We start from the raw sequence: 21952 nt of genomic DNA, 5'->3' as shown, positions 1-21952 counted from the left end.
GAGCGTCAGAAGATATATAAACTTTGTTGATGATCATTAGTAACTTAAGTGGTTCCAGAGTTTCAGATGTCAGGATTTACAGCTTCTCTTGTCCTTGTTTTCTGTTGATTTATAAACCAAACAAATAAATAATTCATCTGGAAAAGGATTGGCCCGGCCCTGGTCAGCCCTAAAGCTAACAATGCCAGTGAAAAGCAAAGCAAAACCATTACGAGCCTACAATGAGAACACTTGAACAGATTCAGTGTTGTAAGAGGGTAGTCAAGCTAGTTTATCTTTTGGATTACAAATACAGACTAGTGGAACTTTGTTACATCTCATGGAGGCACAGGACAGTATGCATCTCAGCCGCACAAGTCAGGAGGCGATGCAAAGGGTTTAATCAGTCGTTGCTTTCTTTAAGATAAGCTTGAAGTGACAGGACAAAAAAGCACATTTAGTGAAGACAGATCAAATAAATACAAGATAAACAGAATAAGAAAAAGAAGCTAATCAGACTAATACGATGTTGTGTGTGTGACCACGTACAACACGGCCTTCACTGTGGGGATGCAGGGGGCCAGGTTGTATGAGGCTTTTGACAGTTCCTATAAAAAACTTGGGTGAACTAAAAGCTCTGCACTTAATAGTGTAAACTTTGTAAAAGTAAGAAACTAGAAAGGCATTCTGAGAGCACATATCTCTGCATTCAGGTGCTCCTCGGAGGGTCAAGTTTCCCGAGTTGGGAAGTCATTCTTTCGACTTCAGTGTTCATGATCAAGCCAACATTTACTTTGTCTCGTGAGCCATGTTTTTGCGTAATATGATGATAACTCGGCAGGTCGTGTACCAAACTGTTCGCAGACTTTCCAAGTTGTTGTTCTGACTTGAGGGGGCCTTCACGTGTATTTTCTCAGTTGGGAACTCTTGTTTCCGATTATTTCGACACCACATGAATGCAGTACAAATGCTTCTCTCGCAACATTAACGAAAGTAAAACATTTGCCCGTGCTTCATTCTTCCGACAGGTTTCATGAAAATCGGGCCAGTAGTTGTTTCGTAATCCTGTTGACTAACAGATAAACAAATCAAGGCGAGATCATAACCTGCTTGGCTTCAGACAGGTGAGGCACACAAATGTCAAGTCTTCCACGCTGCTGTTCGAGGCAGCTTTGTTTTCAGATTTATTCCACCTTACTCGATCACTAACCATTCTGCTGTCTGCTAAGTCTGGGCACACTCGGGCCCTGAGCCACTCGCCAGGTACTTGGAGAGTATCCTGGTGTTGCTCTCTCTCAGCCCCTGGATGTGGGTGTCCAGCTTCTGGACCAGCTCCTTGGCCAGAAAGCTCTCTTCCTCCAGGAAACGAGAGACCGTGCCGTCTGCGGGTGAAACCGCCAGAAGCTCCTGGGAGGGAAGAAAAACACAAACTGTAGGACTCTCTACATTACCTTTACTACAACCGTGTATCATTTATCATTTTTGTGACGAGCCTCACCATTGAAGAGAGAGAGGGTAAAGGTTTTTCTCTGGACCCTGAGGCCAGAGAGTTTTCAGAGCTGGAGCTTTGTGACTCAGCAGCAGAATCATTTGAACTTGGCACGGAGTTTCTCCTGGTGAGTCTTGTGGAGGAGGAGGAGGAGGAGGATGCTGAAGAGTGAGGCCTGCTGTCTTGGGCCTGGCTACAGGGGTGCTCTCCAGAGGAATGGGACAGGGTGTGCAGCTGTTTGAAGAGGCTATGAATCTCCCCTTCGTAGCGAGTGCCGTTCTCCTGCAGCTCAGCTTGAGTTGCTTTCTCCTCCCTGTGTTTACGGATAAAGCAAGAAGTTGCATAAGGGTTCAATTTCTTGATATTTTGTGCATGCGTGTCTTTGTGTGTGGCGGGTACCCGTCCTGAGAACGCCGTGGTTGGTCAGTCACGGCGTTGCTGAGTAGAGTTCGTTCATGTCGGTCTTGACAGGTCCGGTTGGAGACCTCGAGTCGGGCTTGCATCTCAGCGAGTGCCTGCCTTAGCTGCAGGTTCTCTTGTTCCAGGCTGCTGAGGGAAGACACATAACTGTCCCTCAGAGATGCAAGAGAGGAGTCCTCCCTCTGACGAGAGAGAAAGCAGAGAGGAGGAGGCAGATTTAGAAACAAACACTGAAGCCTGACTCTAGGGTAAAAACTATTGATTACTTACTTTAGTGCAATTGTTTTGTATATTACAAGTTTTCTGATACTTTAGGTTTGAATTAGAGACATTTGCAGCTAATTTGCATACATTTCCAGAACAACAACCTAATCCCTCTGTAAAAACCTTCAGAATATAGATTTCTGGCTCGGAGTATGCAAGACACTACAGGCGAATAGGACAAACATTTAACTAATAATCTCAATGAAACTTCCCCAGTTCATTACTTATATCATTTAATTTCTCTGAAATATTAAGTTTAAACATGCAAATGCTAATTTTTGGTAAATTTAGAAGGAATCTACAGACGGAAATAGACGAAGTGAAATAAACACCTAAGTGTGTATTTTGGACGTTTTCTTTGCAGCAGTCTGAAAAACAGTCACAAACTGTCAAAACTGACCAGTGCATGAACAAACCATTGTTTTGCCTGTAGTGTCTCGTCTGAAGAAAATTAATCTGTAAAGCGTGTGAGATTTAATGACTATATCACAGCAGACAAACCTTCGGTGACGGAGACTCCAGCCTGTGCAGCACAGACCTCAGATGCTGGTTCTCAGTTTGTAGAGTCTCCAGCTGTGCCCGAGTCATCTGAGAAAGCCGAAGTAGAAGAAACATGTGATTTATTTTAATAAACATCCTGAGCAGATGCATGGGCTCCGGCATGATGCAGATTTCTTCAACCCTTTAGGAGAAGAGTTAATACCAATAAAATACAACCCCTGTGAGGAACTCTATCTTGGGGACAAGTCACCAGGTCACTTTTAAGTAACAGTTAGTAACTTTACTAGGTCGGACTTAGTAACATTCCTGTAACTCCTCCAACACAAGCCTGAATTGAATGCTGTCACAATAATGTAAAGGCAGCAACAACGAGGTTAAATATGCACAGAGAAAGATGCAATGCACGTCTGGCTCCCCTTATTAAGAGTGTGGTAGTCAATGTATCACAACAGTTTTGTTTTAACTTATCAATATGAAGTAAAAAGACCCTGCAGCATTCAAATGTCAACGTTATGAATGACCCAACTTTTAAACTATACTATACAGCCATAGCGTGAACTTAGTGGCTCATTCCGTAATAGTCCTGTCATGTCCCCACACACACACACACACACACACACACACACACACACACACACACACACACACACACAGTTCATTGTTGTAATGGAACTATAAAATGATAATGTGACAGGTCTACACATTTATTTGCGTACTTTAAGCTCAACTCCCTTCTGCTCCGCTCGCTCCACCTCCCCACGGAGCTGCTGCCTGACACCGGATGAAGAGCCTTTCAGTGTGCCGATGGTGACGTCGCGTTGGTGCAGCTCGGTGGTCAGCTTTGACACCTCCTTCCTCATTCCCTCCACCTCACCACTGTGAGTCTGCCTGGCCATGAGAAGCTCCTCTCGGACCTGTAGTGAATACAGAGAAATGACGATACGCACATTGGAAAACTCAAAGCTGCCACAACACAAGCAGTCAGAGAAGATTTCTGACCTTTTTCATTTCAGCAACAGAGGAATCAGATTGTGCCTTAATGCTCCTCAGTTCTGATTGGCCAGCTCTCTGTTGGCTCACCCTCTCTAGTCTGAGCAAATCACAAAATATCAAATCATATCAAATATCAAAACTCATGTTAATATCACAGATTAAAGACGTGCAAAAGCACAAATATCCAAAGTAATAATAGTGGGTGTTAAAAGAGGCCACCGTTCACCTCTCTTTGACACACGCCAGTTCAGCTTTGAGATGAGCCTCACATGCTTCGGCACAGTGAAGCTTGGTTGCAGTCTTCTCCAGATCTTGTCTGAGGGTTTCCACACCAGCACAGCCCTGAGCTGCCAGGCAGTCCTCCAGAGAGCTGAGGAGCAAGAGAGTTGTTTGTTATTCACTTCAACACTATACACACACACTACAGAAGCCCTGAGAGGCAGGTGAGGAAAATAAAACTACCCCGTGTTCTTGTGGGGTTTCTTTTAGGAAACTTTTGCTTGTGCGATGCGCAGGTCTAAGGACAGAGGGTGTTGTAACCTGTAGTCTGTAAAGCACACCGAGAGATGTATAATTTGTGATATTGGGCTATATAAATACAGTTGATTTGATTTGTTCTAAACAGGACTAAAAGCAATTCAAATACATTTCTAGCCAAAAGAAAGAAAGGACAGTGATGTTCCGTTACTAACACATATATGTAGCTTGTGTTTAGAGTGAAAGGACACTTTAGAACTGACCTGGAAGAAAACATGTGTAATGGAAGATGTCATATGTCCTTGTTAAATTCTTATTGTTTAATACTTGGTTCAATTAACTTCTGTCTTGCCAAGCATATCTCTATAACTTTGTTTCTTCCCACCATATTCTTATGTGTTCTCCCCTCCCCTCTCTACTCACTGTTTTATTTTGTCTATCTAACACCTGCAACTGTGTGAACTCTCCACCCCCCTTCTCTCCTCCCTGTCTTTGTGGGCCAACTGTGGCAATCTTCCCCTCCCTCCTTCCCCGATGAACACACTTTCATCGGGGTCCTTCCTCACACAGACTGCTGCACTCTGTATGATTGATGATCCTTCTTTGCAAAAACAAGCTTATTTCTCAAGAATCTTCACTTCAGTATTATTGACTTCACTGGTCATTTGTATAAGGACTTGATTAAAACTTTCCACCACACATGAACACTTTTAATCCCATTTAGAACATTGGGGTAGTGTACTCCAGACTCTTGTGGCCACTATGGCTATTACAACAACAATACTTTCAAAACCTGGCAAAACCTTTTTTCCATCTGTTCTTAAGTCATTAGCACAGGAGAAAAAAACATTCAGACTAGACTCAGAAAACGATTCTGGTGATCCATTTTCTATGACTTGCCTCTCAGGGCTTCCGTAATATTCATACAGCACACAAGCATTGCACCTATTGTCAGCAAGTATAGACTGCTCTCTTGTGTATTACTGCTGTACTACATCATACACATCATTACTGCTGTACTACATCATACACATCATTACTGCTGTACTACATCATACACATCATTAATCATTACTGCTGTACTACATCATACACATCATTACTGCTGTACTACATCATACACATCATTAATCATTACTGCTGTACTACATCATACACATCATTACTGCTGTACTACATCATACACATCATTACTGCTGTACTACATCATACACATCATTAATCATTACTGCTGTACTACATCATACAATCATTACTGCTGTACTACATCATACACATCATTACTGCTGTACTACATCATACACATCATTACTGCTGTACTACATCATACACATCATTACAGGTAGAAATCCACCCACCGAATGACTTTATCTTTAGCTTGCAGTGCTTGGTTGAATCTGGGAGCTTGGTTGCGAAGCTTCTGACGTTCGAGACTGGCTCTTTGTACGAATGAATCCTGGGAGTCCAGTGTGGCGTGGAGTTCCTCCCTTTCCTCTGAAAGCACCTGTGGAACAGCAGTGGACCCTAGGCTGATGAAATTATATTTTAACCTCCTACACTGCTGCACAAATCTATAGTTAACAAGGTGAATGTTATTTTTTTTGTGAATGACATTCTACTCTACATTATGCCATGTTACTACAAAGGTTATTGTGAACGAGAAACTCTGAATGAGAAAGAACCACAAAATCCAGACATCGGCTACTGATGACATCACACGTGTCGTCCCGAGCTAGTCTACAGGTTTGTTTCAAGCTTTATTCTGCCACTGCTTGTATACGCTCCTACCGTTCTGCTGACCTGCTGCTCTCTCTGGGACTGTCCCAGCCACATCTCGAGCGGTCGGAAGCGTTCCAGTTCGAGCTCCTGTGAGTGCAGGCAGCCCTGAGCCTTCTCCAGCTGTGTACGCAGATGCTCCCTGTCCTTTTGCCACAATGCCCACTGAGACTTGAAATGAAACAACAGAGAATATATGTGAAAGTAACCTGCATCCGCTTTGCTTTCAGTATCAAACTTGACATTTCATGTTATGGTTATTAATTTGCTTTTACTTTCATGTGTGTGAGCTCATCAGTTAGGCTCTTATTTTGGGCCTCCAGTGCTGTCAGTTGTTTTTGGTACTGGATGTGGTGCTGCTCCCACTCAGCAGAGCGCTGCTGATATTCCTGCAGCGAGAGACAAGGATGACTATACTCCACATGACCAGCAGGTGGCGATAAAGGGAAGCTGTAAGTGACATGGGTAATGTAAGGAACAGGAGGATATAAAACGGAATTAAACTAATGTTTTACCTCAATCTTTTCGTTGAGTCGGGTCACCTCTGAACGGTTTGCTTCTGTCCCACTGGTCTCCTTGAGCTGTTTGCGCTGAAGCTTGACATAACTCCTCTTTAATTTATCCAACTGCAGAAAGAAATGTTTGTGAGAAAGACTTCTCAAATTCAATCAGAGGCCTTGAAAATTATATTGTCAAATACATATAAGAAAGACAAATACAGAAGGGCTGTATCGACTGTCATTTATTTTACATTCAAAGCTTCTATTGAAGTTTTCGAATGAAGCTTTGAATGCGATATGTATGTATGTATACCTCAATCTACTAATCAGTTAAATGACCGATTGTTTTTAATTATGTAACTGACAAGTGTCTCACCTCTTCCCGTACTTTCTGCAGCTGCTGCTCGTATTTGGTAACTAACTCTGGTCGACCAGGCTGGACTTCATCGAGCTGCTTGCGAAGCAATCCCATCTACAACCAGGGGTGATGACAGTAATGGTGTTGTGAAAATGTGGCTTGAACATCAACACACAGCATTTGATGATGCTTTAATACAACGAAACACCTAATACCAAAATAAGATTGATGGTGGATGATTGTAAATGTATTTTCTTCTCTCTCAGTTACCAAAAAGGTAAATGGTCTAGTCATATTCCTCATGCTATAACTGTAGTAAATGTAGAACCCTCACTGGTTTATCTGCATCAGGAAACTGCACAATAACATTACATGAAGGATCTGCTACTGCACCTCCAGGTCCCTCCGTTCTATGAGATTCCTGGATGTCAACAGCTCCTCTTGTGCACTTTTCAGCCTGAGCTCCATGGCCAGAGTCTCAGCCTCCCACTCCCTCTTCTGATGATTGATCATTATGTCAATCTGTCTCATCAGCTCCTGAAGCTCTGGCTCACATGATGACAGGACAGAGCTGAAATACAGATACATAAAAACATTGGGATGTTTGCTAGTTCCGTTAAAATACCACAAAACTAAGAGCTCACCATCACTGGTTATTAAGAAATGAGCTAAAATGGGGTAGCTAGTCACTGTCTTTAGCCTCACTTTACCTTAGGTCCGGGTTCTGCAGAGCTCCCAAAGAAGCCTCCATCTGGTTGGAAGTCATGTCGCCACCGTTTATCAAGGCTTAGTTAACTTAAATAACTTCTCTTTAACTTGGCTTAAGTTAGCTAACCGCTAAGTTACCTAACCTACCAACCTCTGTCACAGCATTAACGTTACTAGCTCACTATAACCAAACGACCCGCAACGACGTCAGTTGAGTTGCGTGAGTTGAAATCGAGTAACTAACGTTACATCAACTTAGTTTGGATTGTGGCAAAGTCTAAGTGCAGTAAGCACATCATTAAAGTGTCTAACATGTTTAGTAAACGAAAGTAGCTAAAGCAAGCAAGTTCCAATGCGTCTAACTTATTTTGTTTACATCGTTAACTGAACTACACAGCACAACATACAGCTACATTAGGCGCAATTGATTTCCTGATGTAAGGCGGTAACTCCGCCTCCAACCTGTGACCTCAGCACGCTGCACGTCCAAAGTGTTGGGGGCTCTGCAGGTAATACAATTCATTTCATACTGCGCACCTGTTGAAATACAACCACATTTGAATATTAATCCCAGTGTCTATCGTATGAAGTTACAAGATTCTGTAGTGTATTTACACTTCGCATAATGAAGCGTAACGTTATTTCCACAATCTTTATTTTGATAGTTTGGAGTACTTTGAATAGGTGCTAGGATTTAATGATTAGGGAAACAATATGTAATCCACACAATCATCAGTATACATAAATAAATCTAATTCAATAACCCGATCCTGGCTAAGTGAATTGATTAAGTTGTCTGGTATCGCTCATCGTGAACACGTGGCTCGTTGGTCTAGGGGTATGATTCTCGCTTCGGGTGCGAGAGGTCCCGGGTTCAAATCCCGGACGAGCCCACCTTTTTGGATATTGGTGATTTCCGCTAGTGTATGAATAGTTAGCGTTAGCTATTTGTTAACGCAAAGCTTTATGTCTAGCGTTAGCGGGAGTTTAAAACATGAACGGCAGTATAATTTTTAAAATAAATTAATAAATTATAAATTGATAAAGTGTATTATTTATTTATGTATTTATTATTATTTTATCAGTCACAGTGGGATAGTTCCCCACAAGCATGGAACTGGATCAAGAGACATAATAGTGTTGTTTGAAAAGCATATACCGTCCTGGCTTTACCTACTACGTTAAGGTTAAGTAGCTATTACAACCACTGAACATGTGGACTATCCTAAGGCAAAGTTCACAATGGTGTTTTAGTTTAGTTTTAGAATGGAGTAAACCCTAGTAGAATCATATATCGTAAAATACAAATATGAAATACAACATATAGATTTAGTATTAATATACATGTAGACACAAACGCTTGTGTGGCTCGTTGGTCTAGGGGTATGATTCTCGCTTTGGGTGCGAGAGGTCCCGGGTTCAAATCCCGGACGAGCCCTCTCTTTATCACGAAGAATTCGATTTTCCATACATACATCAACTCATTTTAATACAACCACATTTATAACAATGTGTTTTACATTGTCAACAGGGTAGTAGCTAGGTGCCTTATTACTGTTTGCCTATACCCCATCCCAAGCCTTCTTTAACTCCCCGCACCCGTTTCTTCACCTGCGCCTCCGTCAAACACTGAACAAAGAGCGTCTCTACTGCTCTGCTTCCCCAGCTGTTGTGTTGTGCTGTGAGGGTTTGGGCCGTGTGAAGAGAGAGGGACCTTTCTGTCCCGCCCCCACAAATACACCAGACACTCCTAACAGGCGGCAGACGAGCCGGCTCTCCATTCACTGCAGTGTGGCTGTGCTGTACACTCCAAGGGGACAATACTCTTTAATAGTTCTGAAGGAGCACTGAGGAATAACGTCATTACATGGGCTTCACCTATACTGTAAGTAGGCTTTACAGACAATATTATTATTATTATTATTATTATTATTATTATTATTATTATTATTATTATTATTATTATTATTACTACCTTAAGCTTTTTTCTTTCAAATATAATGTTTAGTTGTGGATGCTGATTTGTGTTATGGTTATCCATGCCAGTATTATTCAGCTTTATTCATTGTCAGCACAGTCTTGAATATACTCAAAATATACATGGCTGTTGTCTCTTGGGCCTAAATAACAATATTATTGAAGTAATATCAGAGACATATCTGTGAAAATAAAAATAAGTAAGGTGTATTTTCAATTTTTCTAAAGGTTTAAATATTCAAATATCATATTATTTGTGTACTTCATCCTGTAATACTTTGCACATTCCTTGAACATATTTGTACATTTCTGTACAAAACGACCACCTCTAAAAACTGCACATTTTAGTTCAGATATACTTTACATATATTTATATTATTTTTCATATTTTTTCTTTTATTCTTTATTTATGTTTTTTTCTCTCTCTTACTATGTTACTGCTCATTACCAATACACCAAAGCTAATTCCTTATAAGTGAAAAACTACTTGGCAATAAACCAAATTCTGATTCTAATTCCTGCTGTGAAAAGATGAATCATCTTTTATCATGGACCACATCTAATAACTTTTTTTTTTTATTTAACATGGAGAAGAAAACCTGGAACCTGCAGCAACCATCTACTTCAACAAGCCCTTCATCAGTTGCCAGTGGAGTGCTTTTCATTGGGACTATCAGGATCCAGATCGTCCACTAACCTTGATCCTCACAGTGAACTTGTTACAGCCACCAGCTCAGCTCCACCATGGTTCTGTGTGAGGACGGCGAGTGCAGCGTATGCCTCTTGCCCTACTCACGGATGGACAGGATCCCCAGGGTGCTGCACTGCAGACACACCTTCTGCCACCTGTGCCTGGAGACCATGTCGCAGGCCAGGAGCGGGCTGCTCACCGTGGGCTGCCCTCTGTGTCGACGGGTGACCTGCGTTGGACGTGGCCTCAGCCTGCAGGAAGCTCTGTGGGTCAACAGCAGGCTGTGGGAGCAGATACCGGAGGACGTGGACGCAGAGGCCGGGGAGGAGGAAGAGGAGGAGGAGGAGGAGGAGGAAGATGGACTGAAACAAGCAGCTGAGGAGGAGCGGATGGAGACTAAACAAGAATCCTCGCTGCAAGCAGAATGGTGGGTTTAACGGTGTAAACAAACACAAACGTAGACATTAGCACAAGTCCTACTGGTTTGCTGTTATCATAGGTTCTTGTTTGTGGGCTTTTTCAGAACCATTTACCCAAAATAAATGAGAATAGTATCCCTTTAAAACCAGTGTTGAATTTGAAGAATTGGGACAGAATTCCAGCCATACCTTACCCCTTCACACGTCGGTGTTAATCGGTACCTTTGTCCACAAAGCCTCTCATTAGCACCTCAGCTCCGCAGTGCCACATTTTGTTGTGGGAGTAAAAACCCTGTCTAACTTTTCCACTTTTCCTTTTTTCAGCGCTTCCTCCAGGTCGGCCAGAGCGAAACTCAAATTGCCCGCGTTCTTCAGAAAGTTCAGTTTGACGAAGCAACACCAAGAGAAGATTGTGCCTGGCAGTAATGTGTAGTTCTGTCTTAGTGGTAAATATCTGCAAAAATGTGGAGAAGTTGAATGAAAAGTGGACTAATATTTTTGTCTTTTTTTTTTTTTAAGGGAAATGAAATCCTGGCGCAGGCTTTCAACTGAAGAGACTATTTAAAATATAAAAGATGAACTGACAGTTACTCTCAGGATATTGTTTGCGGATGGTAGACGCCACTAGAAGACTGGAGGCCGTTAGGGCCGAGAATCCATTTGTGTTCCTGTCAAGACTTTGTTTTGTCTTCAGCCAAAGGTGCCCTGTCTCCCCATTATTTATTCTGGGCTTAATTCCCCCAGCTGGTGCTGTGGGATTTGTTTCAGCTGTCCCAGTGGGACTCACACCCCAGACCCCCTCGTGACAGATGGTCACTGAGGACGTTCCCTTCTGCCACTGCTGAACGTTGAATATAACGTATTGTTTTTTATTTCATTTATGATAACTAGTTGGCAAAGTATTTAATAAAACTATTTTTGAAAGAATTTCTCTTTGTTCTCTTGTTCATTTACCATGTGGCTTTGCGAGATAGCCATCTCATGAGCTCAAAGCAAAGACACAACAATTCTCTATTTTACCGCAGACATCATTTATGACACTTTAAGTAGGTAAGTGACTGAAAAAAGTGAAGCCAGTAGGAGATTTCTGAATGTGAATATTACTTTTGTGGCGCTCGATACACCACAAAAGCATGTCACAAAAGACTCGTTCAGCCATGAAAGTAGATTATAAACTCCATTCAATGAGCATCTGGCAAGTTTTCCATGTTGGAAGATATTAGAACAGTGGATCATCACTATAATGGAAATAACCTTTATTCTTTTGTGTTACCTTATGTGCACACTTCTGTTCAAAAATAAACAGCACGTAGCATTCTGAGATTATTTTAATCTCAGTGTTCAGTGTTGCAGTGTTTGGCTTCAGTCATATTAAGGTCATTGTTATTCGGCTGTTTGGAGAAAGACATCCGTTAGTTGTCACTCTGGTTTGGTGGCCAACTAGTTGGAACAGGTTGTCTCCTCCTGTGAAACACACTGATGTTCTCTCTCAGCACCATCTATGTGTTCCCACGGTTAAATACTATCAGAGTGGCTGACATCATCTCCAGACACGGAGCTGCATCCAAGTTGTAAATGAACTGGCAGCAGCAGCTGGCCGTCTGTCAGGAAGGCAGCAACCCTGCAGGGAATCAACAAACAACACAGGATTGTGAAAGTGCCACAGTTTCAGTTTTGCAACGTATTGACAGGCTCCCAATGCGGTCCTGCAAGTGTTGAGCTCTGGGATTTTAAGGTGCAACTGAACCGGAAATAACTCAAAGTGCAGGTCGGCAGCGGTGGAAGAAGCATTTACTCAAGTAAAAGTAGCAATGCTACAATATAAAAATAGTCAAATACAATTAAGAGTCCGGTATTCAAAAGCTGACCTACATAAAAGTACAAAAGTATTGAGAAAAGTGTCTTTAAGGTAAAAGTACTAGACTATTACGCAGTAAAAGGGCCAATGTAACTGTCATATGTTTTGTATATAAAGTATTAGTACCTCAAAATTGTACTTCAGTACAGTACTTGAGTAAATATACTTAGTTCCACCTGCAGGTTGGTCTGGTCACAATGACTAATGAGGCAGTTATCAGATAAGGTGCCACCACAACATGTAAACATATTTCAGGGAGGAAGTCTAGTGGGGAGTCTTTGTAACAAACATGGTGCAAGACAGTTTCCACAGTGTTGACCATTACACAGAGCAATACATTCCTTTCTGAGTACGTAGTATTACACCGAGTGAGTGGTTTGAGTGGAGCAAACCCAAATACATTCAGTGTTAATGTGTGTTTGCAATATGGCAAATCTGGGACTGAACCTGAACTGAACTTTAATACGGAGCCTTTACCAAAGCTGGATTAGACTTGCTAAAGCGGGAATGTTAGCAGGTTAACTTTGTGATAAATGACCTTCGCCAAGGATGTTATGTTTTCGGTTCAGGTTGTTTGTCTGTTTGTCAGCAGGATAATGATTTTCATGAAACTTAGTAGAAGGGTGTACTAGGGCCAAGGAAGAAGTCATTACATTTAGAGCGGATCCGAATCATGGGGCGTACACACAAGTTATTTTTCACTCATGGAAAAGGCCACGAGGAGGTCTGTTCTCTCCGAGTGCCCTAAAATGTGTTTGATAATATTCAGCACTAAAGCAGTTTGTTGGTAAAGGTGAGACAAAGTAACATTTTTCAAAATTGGGACCAGCGGCTCGTCTTCGCTCCAGGGCCCTCAAGCAGGTTTACCCAGCCCGGGCCAACACAGCCGGTAAATCCAACGACAGGAATTAGTCATCAATAGAAATTTGGGATATAGGCTGTTTCACACTAGAAACCATGCACGCCACAACATGTACAACTACTTGTTAACACTGACACAAGTATTGCTTAAATGCTGGTAACTCCACCAGTGGTTCACAGTATGTTTGACTGACGTACCACCACATTCCTATCAGGTAACACCACCCGTCACCTTCCAAATGTGTTCTTGATTTTAAAATGGATCTTAAGTAACATTACACAATATGAAAGCCCTGAGAGGCAAGTGATAACAAAAACAACTGGAAATTGATTTTCGGAGTCTGATCAAAATAGTTTTGTCTTCTGTGTTTATGACTTATGAAAGGTAAAATAAAGGTTTGCCAGGATCATTTTTTGCTTGTTGTTGTAAAACTCATTTTGGCCACCAGAGGCAGAAGTGCACCACTACCCCATGTTCTAAAAAGGACCAAAAGCATTCATGTTTTCTTCCAGCTGACTGTTAAAATCTTTATGCACTCTAAACACAAGGTACACATATTGTGTGTTAGCAAGTTATCTAGCATTACTGTCTGTTTTTCTTTTGGCTGGAACACATGAACGCTTTTAGTCCTATTTAAAGTATGGTAGCGGTGCACTTCTCCCTCTTGTGGCCGACATGAGTATTACAACAAAACAAAACTTTCACCTGACCAAAACTTTTCCCCCACCTGTTTTCAGATAGAAAAACAAATAAAGGTAGTTTGAAATAAAACCTTTTTTTCAGCGGTTTTTAAATCATAAACACAGGAAAGAAAACAATTTAGGTCAGACTTAGTAAATGGATCACCAGAAGCGTTTTTTATTTTACGCACAAGCCTCTCACATATTTCACATGATCACAGAATGTAGATATTAGATTCTGAGATTGAAGTAATCACAGCTTTGTCTTACCCGTGTCATTTTGCTTTAATTTCATAGTTCACTCAAAGTATACCGTTGAGTTTGTGTCAATCAATTAAATCTAAACAACAGTAAAGTTACAGAGACTATGAGTGTGAAACAACACAATACGCTGGACAAGTAGAAGCAGATGTGTATACAGTGCTCAAGAAAGGTTCAGGGTGAAAAAAAGAATTGTGCATGACTTTGGTAATAAGACATCTTTATTAATCATTTTGGAGAGACATGCTAGATCTCTGTACAGTGTGAATGGAGAGCCAGCTCAGCTGCACAGAGCTGTGACAGAACATACACACCCCAGGGAATGGCCTCCATCCTCAAACCCCGACACGAAACACATTTGTTGCACTACTACTTGGTCCATTTCCAGGGAATGCTAAAATGGGCTTCTAATTTATAATTTAAGGGGAATAAATACAAAGGAACGTCTAGAGTAACTGATTCATTATTTGTCCTCATTTAAAAATAAATACCCATCGAGTGATTTCTCAAAAAGTGCTCTCCTCACAAGGCCGTGTGGTCGGTAATGAGAGCACTACATTCCTGTTGGGAGATAATAAATAGGCAGCAACACAGAGGGGTGATACATTATTACTGATCTTTCATTTCCAGCAATTATAACTTGAAACGCAACCTTGTCATTCCCATAACCCACAAGAGAGCATGTTCGAGTCAATATCTCCTGTGATGTTTGATCCAACTCTGTCCATTAGTATTATTATTATTTGGCTCATTATGTGGGTTAGAAAGGTTCACTAGTTTTCACAAGAGTGCTCCCCTTTGACAACAATGTGAACAATTCAAACGAGTCTACTCTAAAACACAGGACTCCAAATGTTCTGGAGATTAAGATTTCTTTTTTTTTACCATGTTTCTGTGACTTACATCATCACTCTAATTCTAAAACATGTTCTTCAAAAGTGCAGTAAGATTTCACTTCAAAGACGAGTCAAATCAAAGGAGTGTTGTCAACACTGGCTGATTTCACCACCAGTATTTTATGATACCCGTCTCTAAAAAAAAGAAAATAACAAAATTAAACAACATTGCATAACGCCAACGTCAGTTTAAACACAAGCAGCAAAGAAAGCCTCATCTCAGTGGGGACACGTCACGCGACAATCAGACAGCTCTTAAATTAAGTGACTGTACATTAACTATGAAGCTTTTCAGAACTTCATATTCACCTGAAAGGTCTACATGTGCAAATTAGTCTTCTGTCAGGAATGGAACTGGTTTACAATGCACTGATTTTACAATGTTAGCGATCTGTTTTGATCACATAACCCGCGTTAAGTCTACAGCTCAGCACAGGGAATGTTATGTTCCTCTGTGACACAAGGCAAGGGCTTTGATTCTCCACTGCTCACTTACAGCATTATGTGCAGACTACCATCATCACAACTACCACAGATATCACACAATGCGACGGCACATGTCATATTGTTGTGAGTGGGGGAATCTACGGTGACCTAAAATGGTGCCGTAATGTGGCGAGAATAACACGACTTGGCAGTGGCCCTCTATAGAACTGCATTCTAAGTTGCCTATACAGAAAGCACACATTTACACACACACACACGACAAAGAGATATTCTGAAGTCAAGTATACAAATCCAGTTTGACAGTTTTCATCAACAAAAAGACAGTAATTATCAGAGTGCATTAAGTCACTGGTGTAATGTTATCCTTTACATATTGTGTACACTGGTAGACAGTACCTATGCTCATAAACTAGGCATGCATTAGATACTCAAGATGTTACCGCTCAGTTCCTGGAACGACCAGGACGCAAAATTATGGATCCCACAGGGTTCTGGGCAGGAGCAGAAGGTTTAGGCTTAAAGATGAAAAGTGTTAAGCCTTGAGACGGTTGAGTGTAGGTATACAGGGGAACTAGCTGTCAGGGACTGCCCAATGGTCCCAAGGCCAATTCTTCTAAAACTCCAATAGTTTGAAAAATGTCCTTAAAAAAGACTTTTGTTTTCAGCTTGTATTTAACTTTAACAGCTCTTCTGTGAACGAAGTTAAAAGAAACAAAAGTGGGCGTTTTTTTTCGGGATAACAGGACTATGGGCTTTTTCAAACTATTATAGTTTCTGGAAGAAAGTTCTGTTGGACCGAATGCACGGCACCGCTATGTCAGGGGTCAATTAAGGGTTTCATTACATTTGGGTAATAATACAGGAGGGACCTCCATTTTTGCCTGTAACAAGAGTGGGATCCATAAAAATACATCTAAAACCATCTGCTCTTATCAAGCCCTCGGATAAAGAGCTTTGTTGTTTGCTTCTTTAAAAAAAAAAACAACCTGTCCAGAGAGATTCCCGGAATATACAAAAATACAAAAAAGAAACTGGGGAAACTTCCTTTTCTACTTACAAAATTGTATCCACATAAGTAACTTGGGGATCATTTTTTCACATCTTTGCCTTTTTCACTCTCTTTTTTTGTTGTTGCAAGTTGTAAGACTTTTTGGCAGTTTCATTAACAAAGTAGGCTGCACTACTTTAGAACCAAATTCACATATTGCTAGTTCCAACTGACGACCGATAGTCAGGTGAGGAGGCCAGAATCTCAACGTGCAAAAGTCAACTGCAGGTTAACCAATAGGAAGCAACATAACAAGCATGTGGTGTGAATGATGGGTTTTTCTTTCCAGGACGATGCGGAGTATTAACAGGAGCAGCCGCCTTCAGTAGTCTGGGGCTCCTGCTGTTTGTCCAACTTGATGTCGATCACTGAAGAACGTTAAGGAAGCTTTGGAAACATTTGGTATTGACATTATTCAGCTACATGCACTTGAATGAATCCATTAGCTGATGTGAATATTTTCAAAGAGGAAATGCAGACGAAAGTGAGAGGCTCTCTTATAATATTCACTCATGTTGTACTACTGCATGTACTTTTAATGTACTGTAGTACCACTTCACTACCACTAGATGGTGCTACCTCCCATGAAACTTTAACAAAACAGCCAAAATACTTACAACAATAAGTAAATTATATATATATATATATATATATATATATATATATATATATATATATATATATATATATATATATATATATATATATATATATATATATATATATATATATATATATATATATATATATATATATACACACACATTACATCCTATGTGTTCAAATTTTATTTTACTAGTCTTATCAAGTGTTTTATTTTCAATCTTCATTTTCATAAGTTTGCATAATTGAAATAAAAGAAATGTAGTTTCAAAATATTCCATAAACACAATCAGTGATCAATTCATTGCAGAGCTTATCCTAAAAATCCTCCTCTGACAACACAAGTTATTCATCTCCACAGGAAATCCTCTACTATTGTTAGTTGGGTAATAAACTGAGAATGGATGTGAGCTAAAGTCGTTGGCACTGCTGTGCTGCAATTAAAGCTGCTGCACAATGGTGTGTTAATGAGTTGTTGCTGTAAGTCAGAATGATTCTTCCAATTATTTTTTGTATGTTTGTTTTTCCCACAATTCAGATAGAGTGTTATTCCCAGGCAACCCTCCAGAGCATGTTTCTCACTCTGCAGAGAGAACGAGGAGCAGCCCTGCTCTGTCTTAAGGAGACAAACATCCTGACTGCTTTTGAATGCTTCCAAATTCTGCTGCTGGTGAAGTGTGGCAGCAGAGCAGCAGCACGCTCTTACTTGTTATTCATTCTTCTGGAGGACATTATGCATGTAGAAGGAGGGGGTCCGGCCTACATTGTATGCAAGTGGAGAGTCCCACTGTGGCTGGTGCTGTGAAATGCAGCAGGTGATGTGTGTGGATTCATATGTTATGGCAGCGTCTCATCCCAGCGTGGTACCATTTGAAGGACAGTCTTAAAATGCAATGAGCGTTCCCATTTGGATCGGTTGCCATCTCAAATCTGGAGTCCTTATCTCAGCAGCAAACATTACCAAACCAAATGAGCAGGCTCGGCCATGAATATTTCACTTCTCTGATACCTGTGTGTGAGCTTCTATGTGTCTGTGTGTGAAGTGTGAACACACACTCTACACAGCATCTCCTGTACTGTGAGTAATGGACTCAATACTCGCTACTGTGCCACTAGTAGTAGTATTTGTTTCATGGCGTGGGGGTACTGTAGGCATACGCTGTTCATGAAGTTTAAAGCTTGTAAAGGCCTTTAAACATTACATGGGTGGCTTAAAGCTGCAATAAACATCTTCCCAGCATTGCCTGTTCCAAATGGCTGCCAGAGGAATCCTCAATAACCAAATATCAAATGTTAAAACCATAGATTGTATAAAACAAGTGGACATAGGCTGTGAGTCTGAAAATTCAAGCCAAACATGTTCACTTTGGGCATCAAAAAACCAAGATGGCGACGGCCAAATTGCCAAACTCGAGGCTTCAAAAAAGTAGTCCACAAACCAGTGGGTGATGTCACGGTGGCTACGTCCAATTCTGTTATACAGTCTGCAGTTAAAACTACATTATTTTATTTTTATGGCCCCCTGGATGCAGCGCGACAAGCTGTTAACATAGCATTGACATATTATCAGCTTATGAGTTGATATGGCGAACGTGTTAGCAAACATTTGCTTCTCTATGTTCTCCAGCTTGTTGCTAACGTTGTGAATCTGCTGCTGAGTTCTGGGCAGTCAGTTCATCAGAACCTGTTTTCTTAAAGCAGCGGTCTGCTGCAGCTGGAAACAATGCTGAGGAGAGGATTTAAACAAAATAGTAAAGTCCTGCGCTGTAAAGTGTAAATAATGAGCTGCTAGATGTAGAAAGGCTCTGTAGCGCTGAGTGCACCTTTGGTGATAATGTTCTTCACTACCAGCGACCTCTTTCACATTACACATGGTCACTGTTCAAATAAAAAAAAATTCAGAGCAGCTCTGAAAATAAAATCTATTAAGATGCCAACTAGATGAGAAAGATGTAAAATTGGTGAGTCAACTTTCTGTGGGAAGAGCGCGTCATCATTACTCTCCAAGGGACAGCACAGGCGTACAACTGACAACATTTCTATGGGGTCTCAATTTGCTTGAGAAGCAACACTATCCTGTTATAGCTGTATTTTATTATCATATATTGAAACAGATGTAACCTTTACGTGTTAAGCTTAACTGCTTCACCAGGACACAAAACAGTGACAATGGTGGCATCATGCTCACTTAAAAAGACACCTCAAAGCTTTACCTTGAAGATGTTGTGAATAGAAGCGGCATGCTCGTGCTGTTAGTACTTCACAAAAAAGCCCTGAATAATAAAACTCCTTCTAAACACAATCAATTAACAAAATTAGGGGAAAGCACTTTTCTCTGCAGCCTTTTTCTGATCAACCCGAGTCTGGTGGGAATTATTTTGCTTTCTGGCTCTCTCTCATTAACGTGGACAACCCTAGCAGTTGATCTGGGTCAAGCACCCTCTTTACTCTCTCTGCAGCCTGTGCAGTGGTGCTAATACCCAGTGACCCTGTATGAAATTATTTCTCAGACAGAGCAGAAGACTGTTCCCCATAGGCCCTAATATCCACCATAAATCAGCGTGACCCATGGTAACAGAGTACACTGTGAAACTCTGTCCAACTGAAAGTTCATCGAGTTTCTCTAAAAGAAACACAAGTGGAACTACAGTGGGAAACTGTAGGTTACATTGAATCTGTGTTATAATAAATAATTTTGAACCTTACCTTATATCTACGTACACCAGCGTGTTACCCATATTGTTGTATACGTTATGCATTCGTTGGGCATTCGTCTGATACATTTTGTATAAGTAAGTGATGCTCTGTCAATAGGTTAGACATGCGTATCTGTTCACTTTTCCAATCCGATGAAAAGTTGGACGTATTTGGACCGGCGCCGGCATACGTTTCTGTCATACGGATATGTGTGGCAGGCTCTTAAAGGATTCAGGACGATTTTGCTGGAAAAATTCAAAGGATGTAACATTTATGCGCGCTAACAATAAATGATGTAACGTTACAAAGCAAAGGTGTGCAACTAGAGTCTGACCGGCCGTTCACAATTTACTGCAGAGCCGAGGTGGTGCCGAGAACAAATTTAGAGTAGAGGTGGGAGGGGGGAAGATGTGCACAGTGCATGTTAGTTTACTAGAAAGTTAATGTGTTTTTTGGGCTGACTAGAAGAGAAACGCAAGAGTTAGTCTCAAAGAAAACTAAAACTTAGGGGCTGAGCCACTCCATCTCTGTGCGCCTCCATCTTGGATCATCACATCAAACCACAGGCAACATGTAAACACTGCTGTTGAGTCAAGTGCAACACCTAGTGGTAAAATGTGGTATACCTGTCCGGTCGGTGTTTGGCTAAATATAAAACTAGTTTGAACATTTTTACAGCATCCCCACCAGTAAGCTGTAATTTAGCTACGCGGCATGGATCTGGTGAATGTTGCTACGCAACGTTAAGTGAGAAAGTAATTTGCAAATGGTAAGTTAGTTATGGAGCCAATAGTCCAGATAAAATGTAGGAACAGTAAAGATAGTAACATTATTCAAAATATGGGATCCTGACTGCAGTTCACTTAACGGCCATTCAAAAAGAAATTGAATTGTGAATTGCAATTCCCCATAGTACCTTTAAATTTCGATTCTGTTTGCTTCCTCCCTTTAAATGCTTCTCCATTACAGTCCATGAATCATTGCTTGATATAAAGTAAATCCAGTGCACCATGCTGCAGGTGATAAAGTAAGCCCATCCAGGCTATATAACATGCATGTATCCTGGACTAATCCTATTTGTGCCCTCTCCCAGTAAAATCAATACTATTCACAATGCAATAACAACAGAGAAGCCGCTCCATTAACTGACAATGACAGCAGAGGCACAGAGCTGCTGAGGAACTGTCAGCACCTGTCATCCATCACCACACCTCCACCTCACACAGCTCGCCCCCACATCTATTATGACTCATTAAAGATGGAGAGAGAGAAAAGAAACGGAAGAGAGATAAAGGTAATTGGCTGAATGTGAGTGATGCATTATACACAGGAAATATGTCTGACTGCAAGGGATGATGTCCTCAGTTCAGAAGGCTGTGAGGTTACGGAGTTTATTATTGAGGCCATGCAGTTTGCAAAGGCTGGACGACTCCCAGTAAATGATGAGTGGGCAAGAATCAGAGATGCACAGGGAGACAAATGTAGGCATTCCTTCACTACACCGAGGTCAGCATCTGATAAATGCTGCAGTGATAGTGAGACGGCTTTACACTGAACGAGTACTGACAATGATATGTGCACATGGTAAAAACAAAAAAGCAATTTCATAATTCACCTAGTTACCATAGAGATGGCACCCTACTTTTGTGTACCTACGTCAGAGCCTCCTTAACTCTGTTTAGGTGGCAGTCCTTGTTTATCTATGATTTCTATCTAATGGGTTAATGTGTTTATGTCAGTTGCAACTATGTTAATAGAAAAGCCAAGTTAGACCTGAAAATACAGAATGGATTATGTTAAAGCATAAGTTCTCAATTTTCCAAGTCTGCTTTCAAACAATGGTCGAGGGCCAATATTTACATTCAAACTAGTTTTTCTTGCTGTAATCATCCACCTGTTCATACGGGCTATTACGAGATCCCTTCCTGATGCCATTTCAATGGAAGTGATGGAGGACAGAATCTGCTGTCTAACAAAAGATATAATCCACAATTTCGTTAAAGCTAATACGAGACTTTAACTGTCGGAGTTAGACGAATCAATTGGTT

General features: G+C 41.0%; 3 protein-coding genes and 2 non-coding genes across 8 annotated transcripts in view; 3 read left to right on the top strand and 2 right to left on the bottom strand.

Moving 5' to 3' along the window:
- Positions 1-240: 240 nt before the first annotated feature.
- Positions 241-7944, bottom strand: cep63 (centrosomal protein 63). Of its 2 annotated transcripts, none has more exons than XM_029430285.1 (14): positions 7468-7944; positions 7151-7328; positions 6776-6871; positions 6415-6525; positions 6175-6288; positions 5912-6070; positions 5482-5627; positions 3873-4016; positions 3653-3743; positions 3370-3567; positions 2654-2740; positions 1868-2070; positions 1478-1781; positions 241-1386 (listed from the first exon to the last, which is right to left on the bottom strand). In XM_029430285.1, the coding sequence occupies exons 1-14, from the start codon at positions 7521-7523 to the stop codon at positions 1204-1206; spliced, it is 2070 nt and encodes a 689-aa protein (XP_029286145.1). In that variant the 5' UTR covers positions 7524-7944; the 3' UTR covers positions 241-1203. The 2 variants fall into 2 exon arrangements, with proteins under 2 accessions (XP_029286145.1, XP_029286146.1); XM_029430286.1 differs by having other exon boundaries at positions 5924-6070.
- Positions 7945-8286: 342 nt separating this feature from the next.
- On the top strand, positions 8287-8358 carry trnap-cgg (transfer RNA proline (anticodon CGG)). The gene has a single exon. It is a non-coding gene; the product is annotated as a tRNA-Pro (tRNA).
- Positions 8359-8831: 473 nt separating this feature from the next.
- Positions 8832-8903, top strand: trnap-ugg (transfer RNA proline (anticodon UGG)). The gene has a single exon. It is a non-coding gene; the product is annotated as a tRNA-Pro (tRNA).
- A 329-nt stretch (positions 8904-9232) lies between these two features.
- Positions 9233-11381, top strand: LOC115007371 (E3 ubiquitin-protein ligase RNF186). Of its 2 annotated transcripts, none has more exons than XM_029430205.1 (4): positions 9233-9350; positions 10037-10560; positions 10877-10981; positions 11072-11381. In XM_029430205.1, exons 2-4 carry the CDS (start codon positions 10187-10189, stop codon positions 11115-11117), a joined length of 525 nt encoding a protein of 174 aa, XP_029286065.1. In that variant the 5' UTR covers positions 9233-9350; positions 10037-10186; the 3' UTR covers positions 11118-11381. The 2 variants fall into 2 exon arrangements, with proteins under 2 accessions (XP_029286065.1, XP_029286064.1); XM_029430204.1 differs by having other exon boundaries at positions 9264-9350; positions 10034-10560.
- A 4926-nt stretch (positions 11382-16307) lies between these two features.
- Positions 16308-21952, bottom strand: part of rab6ba (RAB6B, member RAS oncogene family a) — a 52137-nt gene continuing 46492 nt past the window's right edge. For both annotated transcript variants that reach the window (XM_029429874.1, XM_029429875.1), the window contains exon 8: positions 16308-16972. In XM_029429874.1, the coding sequence (XP_029285734.1) occupies positions 16908-16972 (65 nt within the window). In that variant the 3' untranslated portion in view covers positions 16308-16907. The remainder of the gene's footprint in view (positions 16973-21952) is intronic.

This window comes from Cottoperca gobio, chromosome 4, assembly GCF_900634415.1.
Source record: "Cottoperca gobio chromosome 4, fCotGob3.1, whole genome shotgun sequence".
In the NCBI taxonomy this organism is placed as follows: domain Eukaryota; kingdom Metazoa; phylum Chordata; class Actinopteri; order Perciformes; family Bovichtidae; genus Cottoperca; species Cottoperca gobio.
This window is presented reverse-complemented; position numbering and strand designations above follow the sequence as displayed.